The following is a 16,263-nucleotide window of genomic DNA, read 5'->3' on the forward strand; positions in this document are numbered from 1 at the left end:
ATGATTACATTTACACTAAGTATTCAACTATTCATTCATGGTTTTTACCTTTTACTTATTAAAATTTTGATTACTTGACTTTAATTGATAAATGCTCTTTTTCTATGTTACTGTTAAATACTTTAATGTTAATGGGTTAACTGTTATCTAGTCTAGAATGGAGTAGAGGACCTAAAAATGCTACAACTATGTTTAATGATTATTGATTAATATATAATTTGTTGTACAAGTTTGAGATGAAGAACTCTCAAATCTCAAGTAATGACTAATGTGTGAAATAGTTTATAGTTAATTTCAATAACTTAGTTTGATAGGTCCGTGTGAGAATATATAGTTGAGAACTTGAGATATCATTATGTCAATGAACTCAAGAAAAGATATCTTCAGTTTTTGCAACCAGTGTACTAATTTGAATTAATTTATTTTGTTGATCAAACTGTTTTAACGGTGATTAGTTCTTATTAAATGTGTTATTTCCCTAAGCTTGACTAAATGTGGCCTATTTTTAAGTATTGGTGTTTGATGTTAAATTTTTGTCTCAGGTTTGTAAGTTATGACGATGGAATTTTCAAGGGTGTGATTCCACAGTTTTCGCCGCAATTCTGCTTCTCAAGTAAGCAGTGGCTTTCTCTAACTTGTTATTTAAGAGATTGAAAATGTTTGGAGCCTTATCGGCTCATATAATTGCAGCTTGGTTGGCTTATATGATTGATTATTGTACGATCAGCTATGTCAGAAGAAAGATAGAATGGATTGACTATGTTATCAATAGAGAAAGAAATAGTTGAACAGCTAAACTATTCAGATTTTATTAATGTTTTTGCCTTTTAGACGAATAATATTTAACTAATTATTTGAAATATTTTGGTTTTGTTATTTGATAATATAAATTTTTCATATAATATATATGTTTGTTGTTTTAACGTTAAATTTTAAGTTAGCAATAAGTTGCATAATACACCATTGCATTTACGTTGATTTCGGGAGAGGGCCTAATTTATATGCTTCGCCTCGAGCCCCGACAATCACAGGACCGGCCCTGCTCATGGCTGAGGAAAAATTCTTGTTTGAAACACCCCGGATGAAGAAATTGAACTCAAAAGTGTAACTGGGTCGTACTGTTCATTAGGGCCAAAACATTCTCTCTTCGCTTTTTCGTAGATATTCCTTATTACTTTTGTATTCATTTCTCATGCAAATCCTTGCAGTGTTTTCTTAATTTCCCCTCTGATAGTTTTCAAATCTTCAATCTTCCAAAGCTATTTTTAGGCCGTAATCTCCAAATGAATCTTCCTCTTCCAAATAAGCCGAACATAGTTACACAGAAGGCTTCAGTTATTCCATGGCTCAGCCCACTCGGGAACAAGGGCTTCCTCTCCTCACTTCGATGAACAACCATGGGGATTTGGCTGTAAAGTTGTCGTCCCTAAAGCAAGTGAAGGACATATTACTTTCTTCACAGCCTTCTCACGACGCAAAGTTTTTTCTGTACTCGATTGAGCTTCAGACTTCCCCAGACATGCTCGTGCGTAAATACCTCCTCAAGTAAGTTTTGTAACTGGAAACATAAATAATCTCCGATTTTGGTGGTTCTGTGAAATCTTTATTTTTCCACTCTATTTTATTTGATTTTGTGATTTTTTTAGTTAATGCATTAAACACAATTTTATTTCTTAATTTATTTAAATTGGGTTATGTTATTTTTCATGATTTTTTGAGGAATAAAAAAGTTGTGCATTGTATTTGCCCCGTCAATGTGCTGGATGCAGTTGTAAGAACAAGTGAGGTGGATTGAATTGCAGGTGTGAATAAGATAAACTGTACATATTGGAGCATGGCATGTGTATTTGTAAGACAAATTATCCTATTGGTTAAGCTGTGAATAAACAAAGGTTCCAATTTCAATTTTGAAGAGGTTATAAAATTATTGAAAGAGATAAATATTTGTTTATGGATTCTACATGCGTAATGTTGTTACAAGGCTAAGATAAGGGACGAGGCAGTGGCATTACTAGCTCAGGCAAAAAGACAGATACCCATGTCAGTAGCAGCACCAAATGCAGTTAATAATGCTGTCTTAAGCAATGGGAAAAGAGGTACTTGACTTTTTTGCAAGTGGAGTAATTCTATTTACTGTGTTTGCTGATTTATGTAACTCTATTTTGTTTGCGGCTGCTGGGCATGATGAGATGGGTCATGATGGGGGAAAAATACATCCTAGAATATCAAATAATATCATTTCCGAGCTTTCAGGCTGTAATGCTGCTCTTTCACATCCAAGGAAAAAGCGAAAGGTCATACTTTTAGTGATATAGAGTTTTTGCTCTGTTAAATGGTTTTAGCATGTCTTATAGTTTAGCTATTGAAAATTCTTTCCTGCAAATCTCACAAGCTTCATATATTTGTATAATTTCAGATACCCCCAACATTGGCATTTGTTGATGCTGTGGAGAAATAACTCAACTTAATGGTTATCCTCCTCATCGGACAAAACAAAGTTGCCATATTATCTTTTGACATCCAATAATCCAAGGTATGGGATTATAATGTTTATTGGTTCATCAATCCATCCTTTTTCATTCAATAGATTGCCTTCCACATGGCATGACCCTGCATATTACCTCTATTTTAAAATTTTTTTTTTCGGATCTCCCCATTTATCTAATTAAAATCAAGGTATAGATCTGGTAATGTTGAATTATTGAGTTCAAGTATAGGCTTTGGAGGCATTGAATCAGTGTGCTGCTGTAAAGCAAAGCAGTGACATAGTAGTGTAATGCTCTGTTTAAATGGATTTTTATATGGTATTGTGGGTCGTATTGTAGATACTTATACAACTTTTTGACTATTTCCTAGCTTCTTGAAAAAGTGTGCGCCAATACCTAAATTCAATTGTTTCAAGACTATTATAGGATTTATCTAATTTATTTATTTATTTATTTATTTTGACAAAATACTTCCGAGAAAAAAAGTGCGGCCTGATGAAGGTTCACTGAATGCTCAAATTTGGGCGTGGTACCCGGATCAATCATTATGCATTAATGGATTTACTCCTTGTGTTGTTATAATTGTATGGTTAATTCTTGTTTTCATTTACTCTTAATTGATTATAGTCAAACGATATTATTTGTGCAGGTCTAACAAGGAGTGGAAGAAACTATTCTATTTTAACAGAAATCTTAGTTCAACTTATAAACATGGAAGACCTGAAGCAACTGAAGTTAATTAAACACTCTGATATTGTAATATTTGCTGCAAAATTATCTAATATGATGTCGGTTGTAGCATGCATTCTTGGCTGGAATATCCAGTTTATCAAATGGTCTCAATACTTCATTTGAATTATATAAAAATTGGATTCACTAGGTGATGATGATATTCACGTATAGCATGGGCATAAGGGACAAAGTTGCTTGTTTTCAAACATTTCAAGATAAAATACTTTAAAATCATAAAAAAAAATAGTTATTTTAAAAGTAACTGTTACTGTACTCTCAAAATTAACATACTCATTTGTAATTTTGATGTATAAAGAAAAATCTTATTTTGAAACTTATTTACTTATAAGTGAACTTTTTTAGCTTAACCAAATGTTTTCTTTCTAGAAAAATGTATATATCCATAAGCTCAGCACAAGCCATATGAATTCAGGAAGAGCAAAGTAAAAAAAAGAATTGAGGAAATTATTAGACAATCATTTACAGGTAACATTCCAACCCCATATTTGCTTAGATGGAATGTGAACCTTATGATTTATACTTGATATGTAATTTAGCTTTAAATTGTATTTTAAAATGTTTTAAAAAAATCAAAATTTCACACTAATGTTACTTCCTTGCAGAAGGAAATGCAATTGTTGAGAACACAAATCAAATTATCAATGATAATACCCTTACATAAGTTCAAGGAATACGTAGACATTGAATACATATATAATAGGAGCATCTACTAACTTTAAAGTAATACTATTATTTTGTGTTCATCTGAACTATTATTTATCTTTGTACCTTTCTGCTGTTTACTAAGCTTTTAGAATTTTAATTTCTTATTAAGACAAACTGATAAATACAAATCTGAAATGTAACCAACAAATATTTTCGTGAAGGTACAATGATGGTAATCCTATATCTGGAGATGATCGACCATACATGGTGGATACGGTGTTTACATACCATCTTGAAAAAGCTACAAAGATAGGAGTTGGATTAGGGCGAGGAATTCAAAAATTCCTTTGAGTTGTAAGGCCACACCAAAAGCTTCAGCTAGAAAGAAGGTAGGAGAGGAAATTTGTTTCGATGCTGGGACACCTTGTGCTATGTGATTGCCAGTAAGTTCTAAAAAATGTGTTCAACCTTCAGAATTATAAGTTGAAAAGGGAATAAAACCAGTATTCTAAATTATATGTTCTTGGCTATATGTGTTTGTAATGCTTATCAATAGTTGTGCCTCGCATTTGGTTTCCAGGGGTTGCCCCTAAGCATACCATCTGCCTTGTGTAAATCGAGATGAGGCCTTATTCAACACGAAGGGTTGCTGGAATTGCAATAGGTGCCTCTCTTTATCTCCACTCACATGCACAAATTTGGAGAAAGTAATGCATGTTTTTATGAGTTAATTTGATGGAAAATTGGGCTTGTTATGTAGGCGGTCTTACCATTGGCCTCCATGTGAATATCATTGTCATATCATTCATACGGACGTAATTAGATTTTACTATAATTGTTAATTGTAATAGGGTGCAGTTGTTTTCCAAGCCAAAATGTGCTTATCTACTCCTTCATTAGTGCATCTTGCAATATTGAATAGTAATGTCTTCTCACATTCACGGTTCCAATTATTAGTTTTTGAATTTTCTGAAGAAGTCTTCGAATTTTAACCAAATCGAAGTATTATACTCGTACATTAAGTGTTAGTTTTTCCGAGAAATGTCCATATTAATTGAAAATTGTAGAATGCCTATATTAATTGAAAATTGTAGAGTTAGTTTTTCCGAGAAATGTCAACCTCGAGTGTGCATTAAGTGTTGATTGTGTTTTTCGCAAAACTAATAAAGAATGAAGACAGAAGAATCAAGATCAAGAACCACGCACATGGACGAACTTTTTGAAGCTTAACGATCAAATTAACTAGCATGGAAATAGAAATCGAGCATTCGCATCAAAATCACATTGGAAGAAGAGATAGAAAACTTTTGCTATAGATGTGTTTTTGTGCTCAAATGTAAATGTAAAACACCTTAATATTTCACATCGATTATAGTTCAAACAATTTTTATGCACGAGACTATTTCACGACAAACAATACTTGCATAAATATTATTTTTCAAAAGATAAGTATCTCGATTTTCAAGATTATATATTTACAAAATACTTATCTATACAGCAAGTACCTGCATGAAAATTTCATCACGAAGAAGAAAGTTCGTAGAGGCATTTTTTTGCCCATCCGGATGTCCGGATGAACCTCCCAACATTCATTTCAATAATCGTTTCTCAAACAGTTAGTTACCCATCGGGATCCCAAGCGAACGTCCGGATCCCGTGTCCGGATTGACAGATTTTTGACCGTTTGATGGCTATATATACCCCACTTTCTACTACAATTATCACAACAATTTTTTAGTATTAAAGTGAAGCATTTATTGATATTTTCTACCTCAATTTTCAATTCTTAAAAGATTAAATCATTTAATTTTTGAAAAACTTTTTGAGTGATCAAAAATTTGTAAAAATCATATATCTCAATTAAAGTTTTACTTATATAACACTTGAGCTATATTCTGTGTAAAAATCATATATCTCAATTATTGAAGGGTTGTACCTATTTCTCTCTTGATTCTTAATTAAGTTCATATCATTAATTAAGAGAGAAGTTTTTAATTGTAATTTCATTTTTGTTTTTGGATTGTGGGTTGGTTGAGGTCCCAAAAGCTTAACGATGTAAAAGGATCGATGTTCCTTGGTTGTAAGTCATCGAAAGCGTTATAAAGATTGGATTACACCATAAGTTAATCACATTTAGTAGAAAATGCCTTGTTTGTGACAAAGAATTTGGTAATAGGGGACGTAGATCGTTGATTGAATCGAATCTCCATAACATATCGTTTGCATCTTCTTCTCATTTTCTCTTGTTATTTTCAAGTTATCTTGCTTGCTCATTATCGAACTTGTAAATTGATTAAATTAGCATTTATTTTCGAAAAAGATTTAGATAACTAATTCACCACTCTCTTGGTTAGTCATTCTTGGGCTTTCAAAATTGTCGCAAATTTAGAAACGTTGGAGGTTAAGTACGATGAAGAAGATCTTCTCTTGATCTTGTTATGTTCGTTGCCCGATTCTTATGCATTGTTTTGGGACACCATTTTGTGTAATCGAGATACTTTGACTATAGACGACATCTATGATGCTTTGCACTCAAAAGAGAAGTTGAAACATTTGGTTAGAGCTACATTGGGGGATGAGGAAGCTATTGTATCTCATGGTGGTCGACGGAGGGGCAAATCGAAGAATAACAACAATTTGTTTTGCTTCTATTGCAGATGTAAGGAACATATTTGGAAGGATTGTGATATGTTGCAAGCTAAAGATGATTTAGATGTAAATCATGGAGTACAACCTTTGACTTCAGACGAAACAAATACAGTTGAGGATTTTTTAGACAGCAAAGATGTGATGTTGACCGTGATATCTGACATGGAATCTAAGCCTAACGTGGAATGGATTATTGATTCGGCATGTTCACATCATATGTGTTCCAATTGAAATTTCTTTAAGACATATGAGGCTGTCAAGCAAGGTGGAGTTGTGATGGAAAACAACCAGTCTTACCGTGTTGATGGAATCGATCGCATCAGATTATGATTACGGGATAGGACCGTCAGAACAATTGATCAGGTTCAACATGTTCCAGGCCTGAAAAGGAATCTCATCTCACTTAGTACTCTGGATGCAAAAGGGTATAAATTCTCTAGAGGTAGAGTTTTGAAGGTCCGAAAAGGTGTCCGAGTTGTACTTGAGGGACAGACTAAGTCTCAATTGTACTTTTTGCAGAGAAGTGCAAAATCAATTAAGAGACATCAGGACAAGTTCCATATAGAGGTGGATATTCAATTTGGTACAATATCTCTTGTGATGGGCTCTGGATCGGTTCAAAACATTTCTTAGGGGAGCATTGGTGATTTCACTTTGCCACCAATTTCAGCAGATACACTGTGTTCATTTGCTAAAGTTGGACTCATGGAGCATAGGTGCCATGATGTTAATAATATTTGGGATGCTTTTGGGAACGTTGAAGGCGATAATTCTAGTAGTGGGCCTTCTGATCTAGCATGTGGTATGGTTGCTGCTACAAAGTATGCTTCGACCCTGTTTGATCAACAGTAATTTCTCGGTGAAATTTTGGGAACCTAGGATTTGGGTTCAGGTATCACTTGTGGATGCCTTGCAGAAGATGACGGTTTGGTTTGGAGAGTTTTCATTGCTGTGTTGAGAAGATTGGTTATTTCGATGCTGATGAATTTGAAATTTTAGAGTTTCGTTCGTTGCACCAGAATTTAGGTCAAGATGAAAATTGTTGGGTTTGTGACCCAAATTAGGGTGGATTTTTTCTTTGAAAATAAATTGTTTTCTTATTTTCATGTGAGAAAATTAGTTTCTTTATATTTCACGTGATTTTTATGGAAATATATTATTTCCTTACTTCGCATTATTTCCACATTTTCTTCTCTTTCAGTTTTATTCAAGTAAAAATTATTAAGTTCTTGTATTTCTCTCCATATTGTCGATTAATAAAATGTCGTACTTCTACGATTAACTCTCTTTGTTAATTTCTTCACTTTTAAATCTTGTTTCTTGTTGCGATTTTCATTACTTCATATTGCGTCATGAATCTCATTTATTACAACCTCTCTGGGTCCAATAGTACTTTCATATTATCTTTCTTGATTCACAACCTTTCAAATGAATACATATTTAAGTTGGATAATGTTAAACTACAGCATCTAAAATCTTAAGTTGTTAACTTCTAGTGGTCCATCTCATGTGAACACCTATTCATTTTTATCAAAGGCGACAAATACATGCACATTCTTCCTAGATGGATGAGAAGGAGAATTTTACTCTGAATATTTACTTATACCACTTCAAACCACCTCATATAAAATTTTATTCTCAATGAGTAAACAAATTTATATATTTAAATCCTGTCTTTAACACATCCGACCACTTTATATTTTGAACAAGAAACAGACTATAAGAAACTTAACAATCTTCATTGTTTAGGTAATACAAACACAACAAAGTAACACGAACTGACGGACACAACTGACACCACTTGCTGCAAGAGCTTACACAGGCAACTGTTATTTTTTAAAACGAAAGCACTCGAGGATTGCAATATTACTGGAAACATAAACACAGTACAAAAACTTGCAGACAGGCACAAGGCTTGACCTCCAACAAGTACATGGAACCATGTAGTAACAGACGACGTGATCATATAAGGTTCATTGATTAGCAATGACGGTAGTAGCAGTAGCAACCATAATGCTTACTATGGCGATTTTTTAGACAAGCACCATGGTAAGCTCCCTCGTGGTGAATACAGTAACTGTTGCATTTATGAGGAGCACACAACCCACGCCATCCTTTGCTATGTTTTGTGCAAGGTTTTGCTTCCCCCGTTTGCATCTCTGCATAAAAGTTGGATCGGGAAAGATAAATAGTATCAGTTTTTTGATAAATTTACGTCTATATTTTCCTTTACTATTAAGAACACTACTTTTACTCAATTGTATATATTCTGTAAGTTTCTTATCATATTAAGAAAAACGAAAAACAAGCCAAAATTCACTTGATACAACACATATATTGGATATTTATTTATTTATTATTATTTTATTTTTATTTTTTTGGTGAGAAAATGTCAAAAAAACGATTATGCGACGTGCACTATCTTGGGTGAGAGATGGAAAAAGGGTTCGTTAAACTGTCTCGGGTTATTTTCTCATGATAGTCATATGCATGGTGCATGGAAAAATAATGAATAAGGTGATGACATATCTTGTTACATTTAACTAGATAGAATTAGACTTGATTAAACGTGAAAAAAATAGAGTAGTTCTTTCAACAAATCTTGTTCAGTCCTATGTACTGAACATGACAATGTTTTCCACAATGAAACCAGTAAATGGAAAATTAACTATCCGCTCATGGAGTGCAAAACTACCTACCGTAGGCTGCAAAAATGAGGAAGCAGAAGAAGAGAGCAAGAAAAGTAGTCTTGTTGAGTTTGGCCATCTCTATGTACTCTTAATTTCAAGTGTTTGTGATAATATACGAGTGAGAAGATGTATTTATAGATAAACGAAGCAACTGCATAATTCAACATATTTTTTTAATGAAATTTGAATAATCAGTGATGACTGAATCAATCAAGACTGATATTTATGACTGCTTTGTAATAATGTCTTTGAATGAGTTTGTGTACAAAAAATAAAATAAATAAATAAATAAATAAATAATAATAATAATAATAATAATAATAATAATAATAATAATAATAAATAAATAAATAAATAAATAAATAAATAAATGATAATTTTATGATTCATGTTTTTTAACACGTTATCTCAGCTTGAAAATGATTCAATTAATTATGTATAGATCAATGATAAGGATAAAACTACTTGTAACTGGTTGACAATCTAAAGTCTTCACCAAACCTGCAGTTTAAAATATCGATTAAATCAAACGAAATTCTATGCTCATGCCAAAATGGTCGATTACCTCGTTTTTGGATATGGTTCAATCAGCCAAAGATGCGGTATCAATTATAAGAGAAAATATTTATGCTCGCTATAAACCCATCATAATAATTTGTTCATATAATTTATTTTATTTACTTCAATGTAAATTGATTTTTGAAATAGATGTGGACAAAATTCTTTTAGATACTTCCTTTTACTATAATAATTCGTAAATTATAATTCAATTTCTATTGTTGTTAAATATGTTTATATACACAAAGAATCGTGTCGTAGAAGGAAGAATGCAATGCATAAAATTAGTATAAATGTGAAATCTGCAAGATATATTGGCAATAGATTCATATATATAATAACATGAAGAGGGGACATTAGACTTTTTGATCTTTTAATCATGATTTGAATCAATAAATGCCCATATACTTAAAAAAACATGTCAATTTTAAGTTGCCTTCTTATTATAAAGGACAGGATGAAAGCAATCTTTTATTTTTTTTATTTTTTAAATTTGGTAGGATAATTGAAGAGAAAATGATACGATAAACGTACAAGTGAGTACTATGAACAAGTCATGAAAGTGATCATACATGGAATAACATATAAAAATGTTGACCGTGAAAGTACCAAATTAAAAGTTTGAATAGATCATAGTTTCCCACTATGAATTCGTGGACTTCCTCAAACCATGTTGACGATCATATTGATTTGTATATTCATTTTGCATAAAGAATTACAAGAAATTTAATATATACAAATTTTGCATATAATATTGAATCAAGTAGAAGACGAGGTTATTTGACATCGGGTATTCAAAGTTTTCAATGGATGTCCAAACGATATTTGATTTAAAAACGTATAACCACTATCAAGGCGAGCTTTTTCATATTTTAAGATTCTACACCAAGGCTTAACATAGTATTACCAAAAAATAAAAATAAAAATAAAAATAAAAAAATAAAAAATAAAAAAGTGAAGAAGAAGAGAAGAAAAGAAAAGAAACTGAACATAACAATTCGGTCCATTTAAAAGTTTAAATGAGGTGGAGTGGCCAATAAAAAGAGAAAACGAGTGCGCGATAATGACATCCTATTCAAAGATGTATGTGATCAACTTTCTCATGAAAAATTAGTTGGAAGAACATATTGTATACTTCTAGGGAAACCTAAGCGAAAGTTTTGGATTTGCATAAAGAAAAAATCATTAGATTTTGTCTCTATGGACTAATGAGAAAATTAATGGGCTCGGCATGTACATGAAACCTAATGTTCTCTCTAGCCGTAACGAAAGGAGTTAATCGATCAAAGTATACTTTTTGCATGTTATGCGTCCTTGACAATCACACAATATTACAGGATCAAATTTGAAGAAAATAAACGATGAAGGACCAAAGTTATGAGTTTGGGAAGGTGGAGGATCAATCTCAAAGCAATTGGAAGTGATAGATCCTAACTTGAACAATTTAAAGATGGAAGGACCAAATGTGAACCTGAGCTAAGGGGGCTACTTTGCTTTGGTTTTCCCACGCGAAATTGTTCTGAAGGTCGTTTTTTCAGTTTTCATGGGTGCGAAACACTATGCTTTGATGTTTTTTATGCTAGTGAAAAATCTCAAGACATTGTACAATAATCCGAACACTTTGTCAAGCTTTTTCACTCTTTCTATGCCTCTTCCTTGCACTGATTTCTTCGCTAAGGTAACTTATTTCTTCTACTGAGCCAGAGATAGTTTTTATTTGTGAACATGCCCTTTCATCTTCCTATTGCATGGAGCACACCAACTTGATTGTTTCGAGCCTCTTTTCATCTCTACTTTTCTCAAACTCCATCCAAGCTTGGGGCAGTCAACTAAGGTACAAATACACACTATAATAACTAGCAATTATGTAACAAATGGGTGCAAGGTATGTTTACTATGAACTTTAAGCCCCAATTTAATGGAGATTGAAATCAGATTTTCAGTAGATTTTGGTAAAAATTCATAAAATATGTGGTTGAGAAGCTATGGATTTTATGAAATATGAGGTTAGAATTAATTGTCGACTTTAATTTGGATAAAAATCTAAATTTTAATTTCCTTCAAACATGTATTTATAAACATGAAAGATAAAAGCAATGGATCTCATTATGGTACCCAGAAAAAATAAAAAATAAATAAAAATCCTTTATTGCAGCAATTCAATTATTTTGGGTACATATTAACATTATTAGACCGTGTCTTTGAATTTTCCATTGGAGAAGCACAAAATCCATTTCTATTAACAAGCACAACCGAAAATATTTCAACGAACAACAATTGTTATTTTAAAGTAGTTGAAAGTTACCTACAAAAAAATTGTAGGTAATTTACCAACGGGTTTCGCTACAGCTAGGTGTACATAATGTCCAATACCCATCAATGATGAAATGCCATTTGGACATTACGTACATCAGTGTATAAATCCTAATGTACATATAGAATAATTCTTTACCGATAGTATATTTTCATCACAAGCCTATTCATGAATCATGCTACCAATTTTCAGTGTGTGTAGTCAATCAACAAATCTATCATACATCACCTACTACAGAATATCCATATGTAAAGCCAAGTAATGTCAACCAAGTATTACCTACGTGAAAATTTATGGATGTCTCCGTCTATCTTCAATTATCATTCCGTTGGTGATGACCATAACTCGTGAAGACTTTTTCACCTGTGGATAATTCATAGGCGAAGAGTTCTCCATTTTACGAAAAATGAAAAATTATTGAAATTTCATTAAAAACATTCTAATAGCTCAAATATCAAATAATAGTTGTCAAATAGAGGCTAAATGTGTTTATGATGCTTTATTTGCCTCAGTTTCATAACCATGGCTAATCAAAATCAAGTTTTTATGATGGTTCCAGCTATGTCCAAATATATATATGGGTGTCCAATGATGGTATTACGACCTATAATTATGCATTTTAAATAGATATCATACATTTTGGGGTGATATTGTTGGCTTTTGATACCTAATAAATTCGGATGATGATTTAAAACGATATTGGATAATTATATGGATATTATAGCACTTGGCTCGACCTGGAAACAACCAGTACAATTTGAGGATGGCCCAAATTGTGTATTAGTATTTAGCTTTGGTTAGGTGGTGATGTTGGTTAAACAAAACCCAAGCATTGAGGTTTTCATCACAAATAAATAATATTTTCATTCTATTGTATGTTTGTCAAATCCAACTTGCAACCTTGTACTTTCATATTATCTTTCTCAATTCACAACCTTTCAAATCAATACACATTTAAGTTGGGTGATGCTAAACCACGTCCTCTAAAATCTTAAGTTGTTATAGTCTTTACACTTTCCATCTCATGTGAACACCCATTCATTTTTATCAAATTTATTTTTATTTTTAAAATTTAAACTTGATAATAAATACATAAAGTTTCATGAGTGAAAGTAAAATTCGCTAAATGTATTTGATTTATTAAATTTATAGAAAATTGAATTTCATAACAATATCGCTATAAATCACATGCAACGAACGTGTGGTGTACTAGTATATATATAGTAAAAGAGTAAATATATGAGAAAAGAAAATTTCATATCTGTACTTTTAAAATGATAAGGTAATGAAATATCACTTAATTATCACCTGAACTCTTGATGATCATGAGCCTAGATACATGGAACTATTCAAAGTCAATCCTTCTCTTCTCCATGTCTCTATTATGATCGAGATCTAAATCTTTATGATGAAAGAAACAAATGTTTTTCTAACATGATCTTTTGACTTCATCTTCAAAAAATTTCTTCTTTCTGAATCTGTAGTAAATATTGCAAAATAATGTAGAATTAATTTAGCGAATGACAACTGTTGTTACTATTTTATTATGAGGATGTTTGGTGAAGATTAAAAGCAGATTTTTTTAGTAGATTGTGATAGAAATTTTTGAAATGTGTGGTTGAAAAGTTGTGAGATCAATAAATGATATGGTTAATATTTATTGTTTGACTTTAACCTAGACTGAAATCAAATTTTAATCAAAACCAAACATGGGCTATATTTGTTAAGGGATAAATTCAACATCGATTAAATACTGAAATATAGACTAACATATAAGGTATTGAACTACTCTTAATAAAATTGATCTTTTAACATAAAACCCTAAATCTTTACACTACAATGGTATAATGGCATATAATTATGCATTCTAAATAGAAAATGATGTTTTTCAAGTCCAACTTGCAACCGTCTATTGAATGTTTTTCAAAGCCAACTTGCAACCTTGTACTTTCATATTATCTTTCTCAACTCACAACCTTTCAAATCAATACACATTTAAGTTGGGTGATGCTAAACCACATCATCTAAAATCTTAAGTTGTTAATAGTCTTTACACTTTCCATCTCACATGAACACCCATTCATTTTTATCAAAAGGCAGCGAATACATGCACAATCTTCATAGATGGAGGACAACGAGAATTTTCCATTTACTTACTCTAATGCCTCATCAAACCATCTCATATAAAATATTATGCTCATCTTTAACAAATCGGACCAGTTTATACTTTTAGCAAGAAACAGACTACAAGAAACTTTACAATCTTCATTTTTAAGGTAATACAAATACAACAAAGTAACAGAAACTGATGGACACAACTGACACCACTTGCTGCAAGAGCTCGCACAGGCAGCATTTATTTTCTTAAAAGTAAAGCACTCGAGGATTGCAATATTAATGGAAACATAAACACAGTACAAACTTGCAGACAGGCACAAGGTGTGACCTCCAACAAGTACATGGAACTATGTAGCAACGGATGACGTTACTATATAAGGTTCATTGATTAGCAATGATGGTAGTAGCAGTAGCAACCATAATGCTTATTATGGTGATTTTTTAGACAAGCACCATGGTAAGCTCCCTCGTGGTGAATACAGTAACTGCTGCATTTTTTAGGAGCACACAACCCACGCCATCCTTTGCCGAGTTTTGTGCAAGGTTTTGCCTCCCCTGTTTGCATCTCTGCATAAAAATTGGATCAGGAAAGATAAATAGTATCTTCGATATATTTTACTTTACTTTTAAGAACACTTCTTTTATGGTAGGCATTAATCTTACTCAATTGTATATATTCTGTAAGTTTCTTATCATATTAAGAAAAATGAATAACAAGCCAAAATTCACTTGAAACAACACATATATAGGAATATTTTTTTGGTGAGAAAATGTCAAAAAAAAAAACTATGACTCGACGTGCACTATCTTGGGGTGAGAGATGGAAAAAGGGTTCGTTAAACTGTCTCGGGTTATTTTCTCATGATAATCATATGCATGGTGCATGGAAAAATAATGAATAAGGTGATGACATATCTTGTTACATTCAACTAGATAGAATTAGACTTGATTAAACGTGAAAAAAATAGAGTAGTTCTTTCAACAAATCTTGTTCAGTCCTATGCTCTGAACATGACAATGTTTTCCACAATGAAACCAGTAATGAAAAATTAACTATCTGTCATGGGGTGCAAAACTACCTACCATAGGCTGCAAAAATGAGGAAGCAGAAGAAGAGAGCAAGAAAAGTAGTCTTGTTGAGTTTAGACATCTCTATGTACTCTTAATTTCAAATGTTTGTGTTAATATACAAGTGAGAAGAGGTATTTATAGATAAACGAAGCAACTACCCAATTTAACATATTTTATTTTAATCAAATGTGAATAATAAGTGATGACTGAATCAATCAAGACTGAGTATTTATGATTGCTTTATAATAATGTCTTTGAATGAGTTTGTGTTAATAAAAAAAAAATGAAAAGAACAACTTGATAATACTGTGATTCATTTTTATTATTTTACACAATATCTCAGCTTGAAAATAATTCAATTAATTAAATATAAATCAATGATACTCATAGCCGGTTGACAATCTATAGTTTTCGCCAAACCTGCAGTTTAAAATATCCAATTAACTCAAACGAAATTCTATGCTCAGGCCAAATTGGTAGAGTACCTCGTTTTTGGATATGGTCCAATCAGCCAAAGATGTGGTCTCAATTATAAAAAAACATTTAGAACTCACTATAAACCCATCATAATAATTTGTTCACATAATTTTTTTATTTACTTCTATATAAATTGATTTTTGAGATAGGCGTGGAACAATTCTTTGAGATACTTCCTATTACTATAAATTTGTAAATTATAACTCCATTTCTGTTGTTATTAAATATGTATATATATACAAGAAGAAACGTGTTGTAGAAGGAAAAATGCAATGCATGAAATTAATAATAAATGCGAAATCTGCAAGAAATATTGGCAATAGATTGATATATGTAACAACATCAAGGAGTGACATTAGATTTTTTGATCTTTTAACCATGGTTTGAATCGATAAACACCCTATAATATACGTGAAAAGCACGTCAATTTTAAGTTACCTTTTCATTATAAAGGATGGGATGAAAGATATCGTTTAAAAATAAAAATAAAAATTAAAAAAAA

General features: G+C 31.8%; 1 protein-coding gene and 1 long non-coding RNA gene across 2 annotated transcripts; both read right to left on the reverse strand.

The window, feature by feature from the left end:
• Positions 1-8,208: 8,208 nt before the first annotated feature.
• Positions 8,209-9,326, reverse strand: LOC111365782 (major pollen allergen Art v 1-like). Its single transcript, XM_022986306.1, has 2 exons — positions 9,233-9,326; positions 8,209-8,692 (listed from the first exon to the last, which is right to left on the reverse strand). The coding sequence occupies exons 1-2, from the start codon at positions 9,297-9,299 to the stop codon at positions 8,514-8,516; spliced, it is 246 nt and encodes an 81-aa protein (XP_022842074.1). The 5' UTR covers positions 9,300-9,326; the 3' UTR covers positions 8,209-8,513.
• Positions 9,327-14,297: 4,971 nt separating this feature from the next.
• LOC111365783 lies at positions 14,298-15,389 on the reverse strand. Its single transcript, XR_002697485.1, has 2 exons — positions 15,297-15,389; positions 14,298-14,780 (listed from the first exon to the last, which is right to left on the reverse strand). It is a non-coding gene; the product is annotated as an uncharacterized LOC111365783 (long non-coding RNA).
• Positions 15,390-16,263: the final 874 nt, after the last annotated feature.

The sequence above is a fragment of the Olea europaea genome, chromosome 17 (assembly GCF_002742605.1).
Source record: "Olea europaea var. sylvestris chromosome 17, O_europaea_v1, whole genome shotgun sequence".
Classification (NCBI taxonomy): domain Eukaryota; kingdom Viridiplantae; phylum Streptophyta; class Magnoliopsida; order Lamiales; family Oleaceae; genus Olea; species Olea europaea.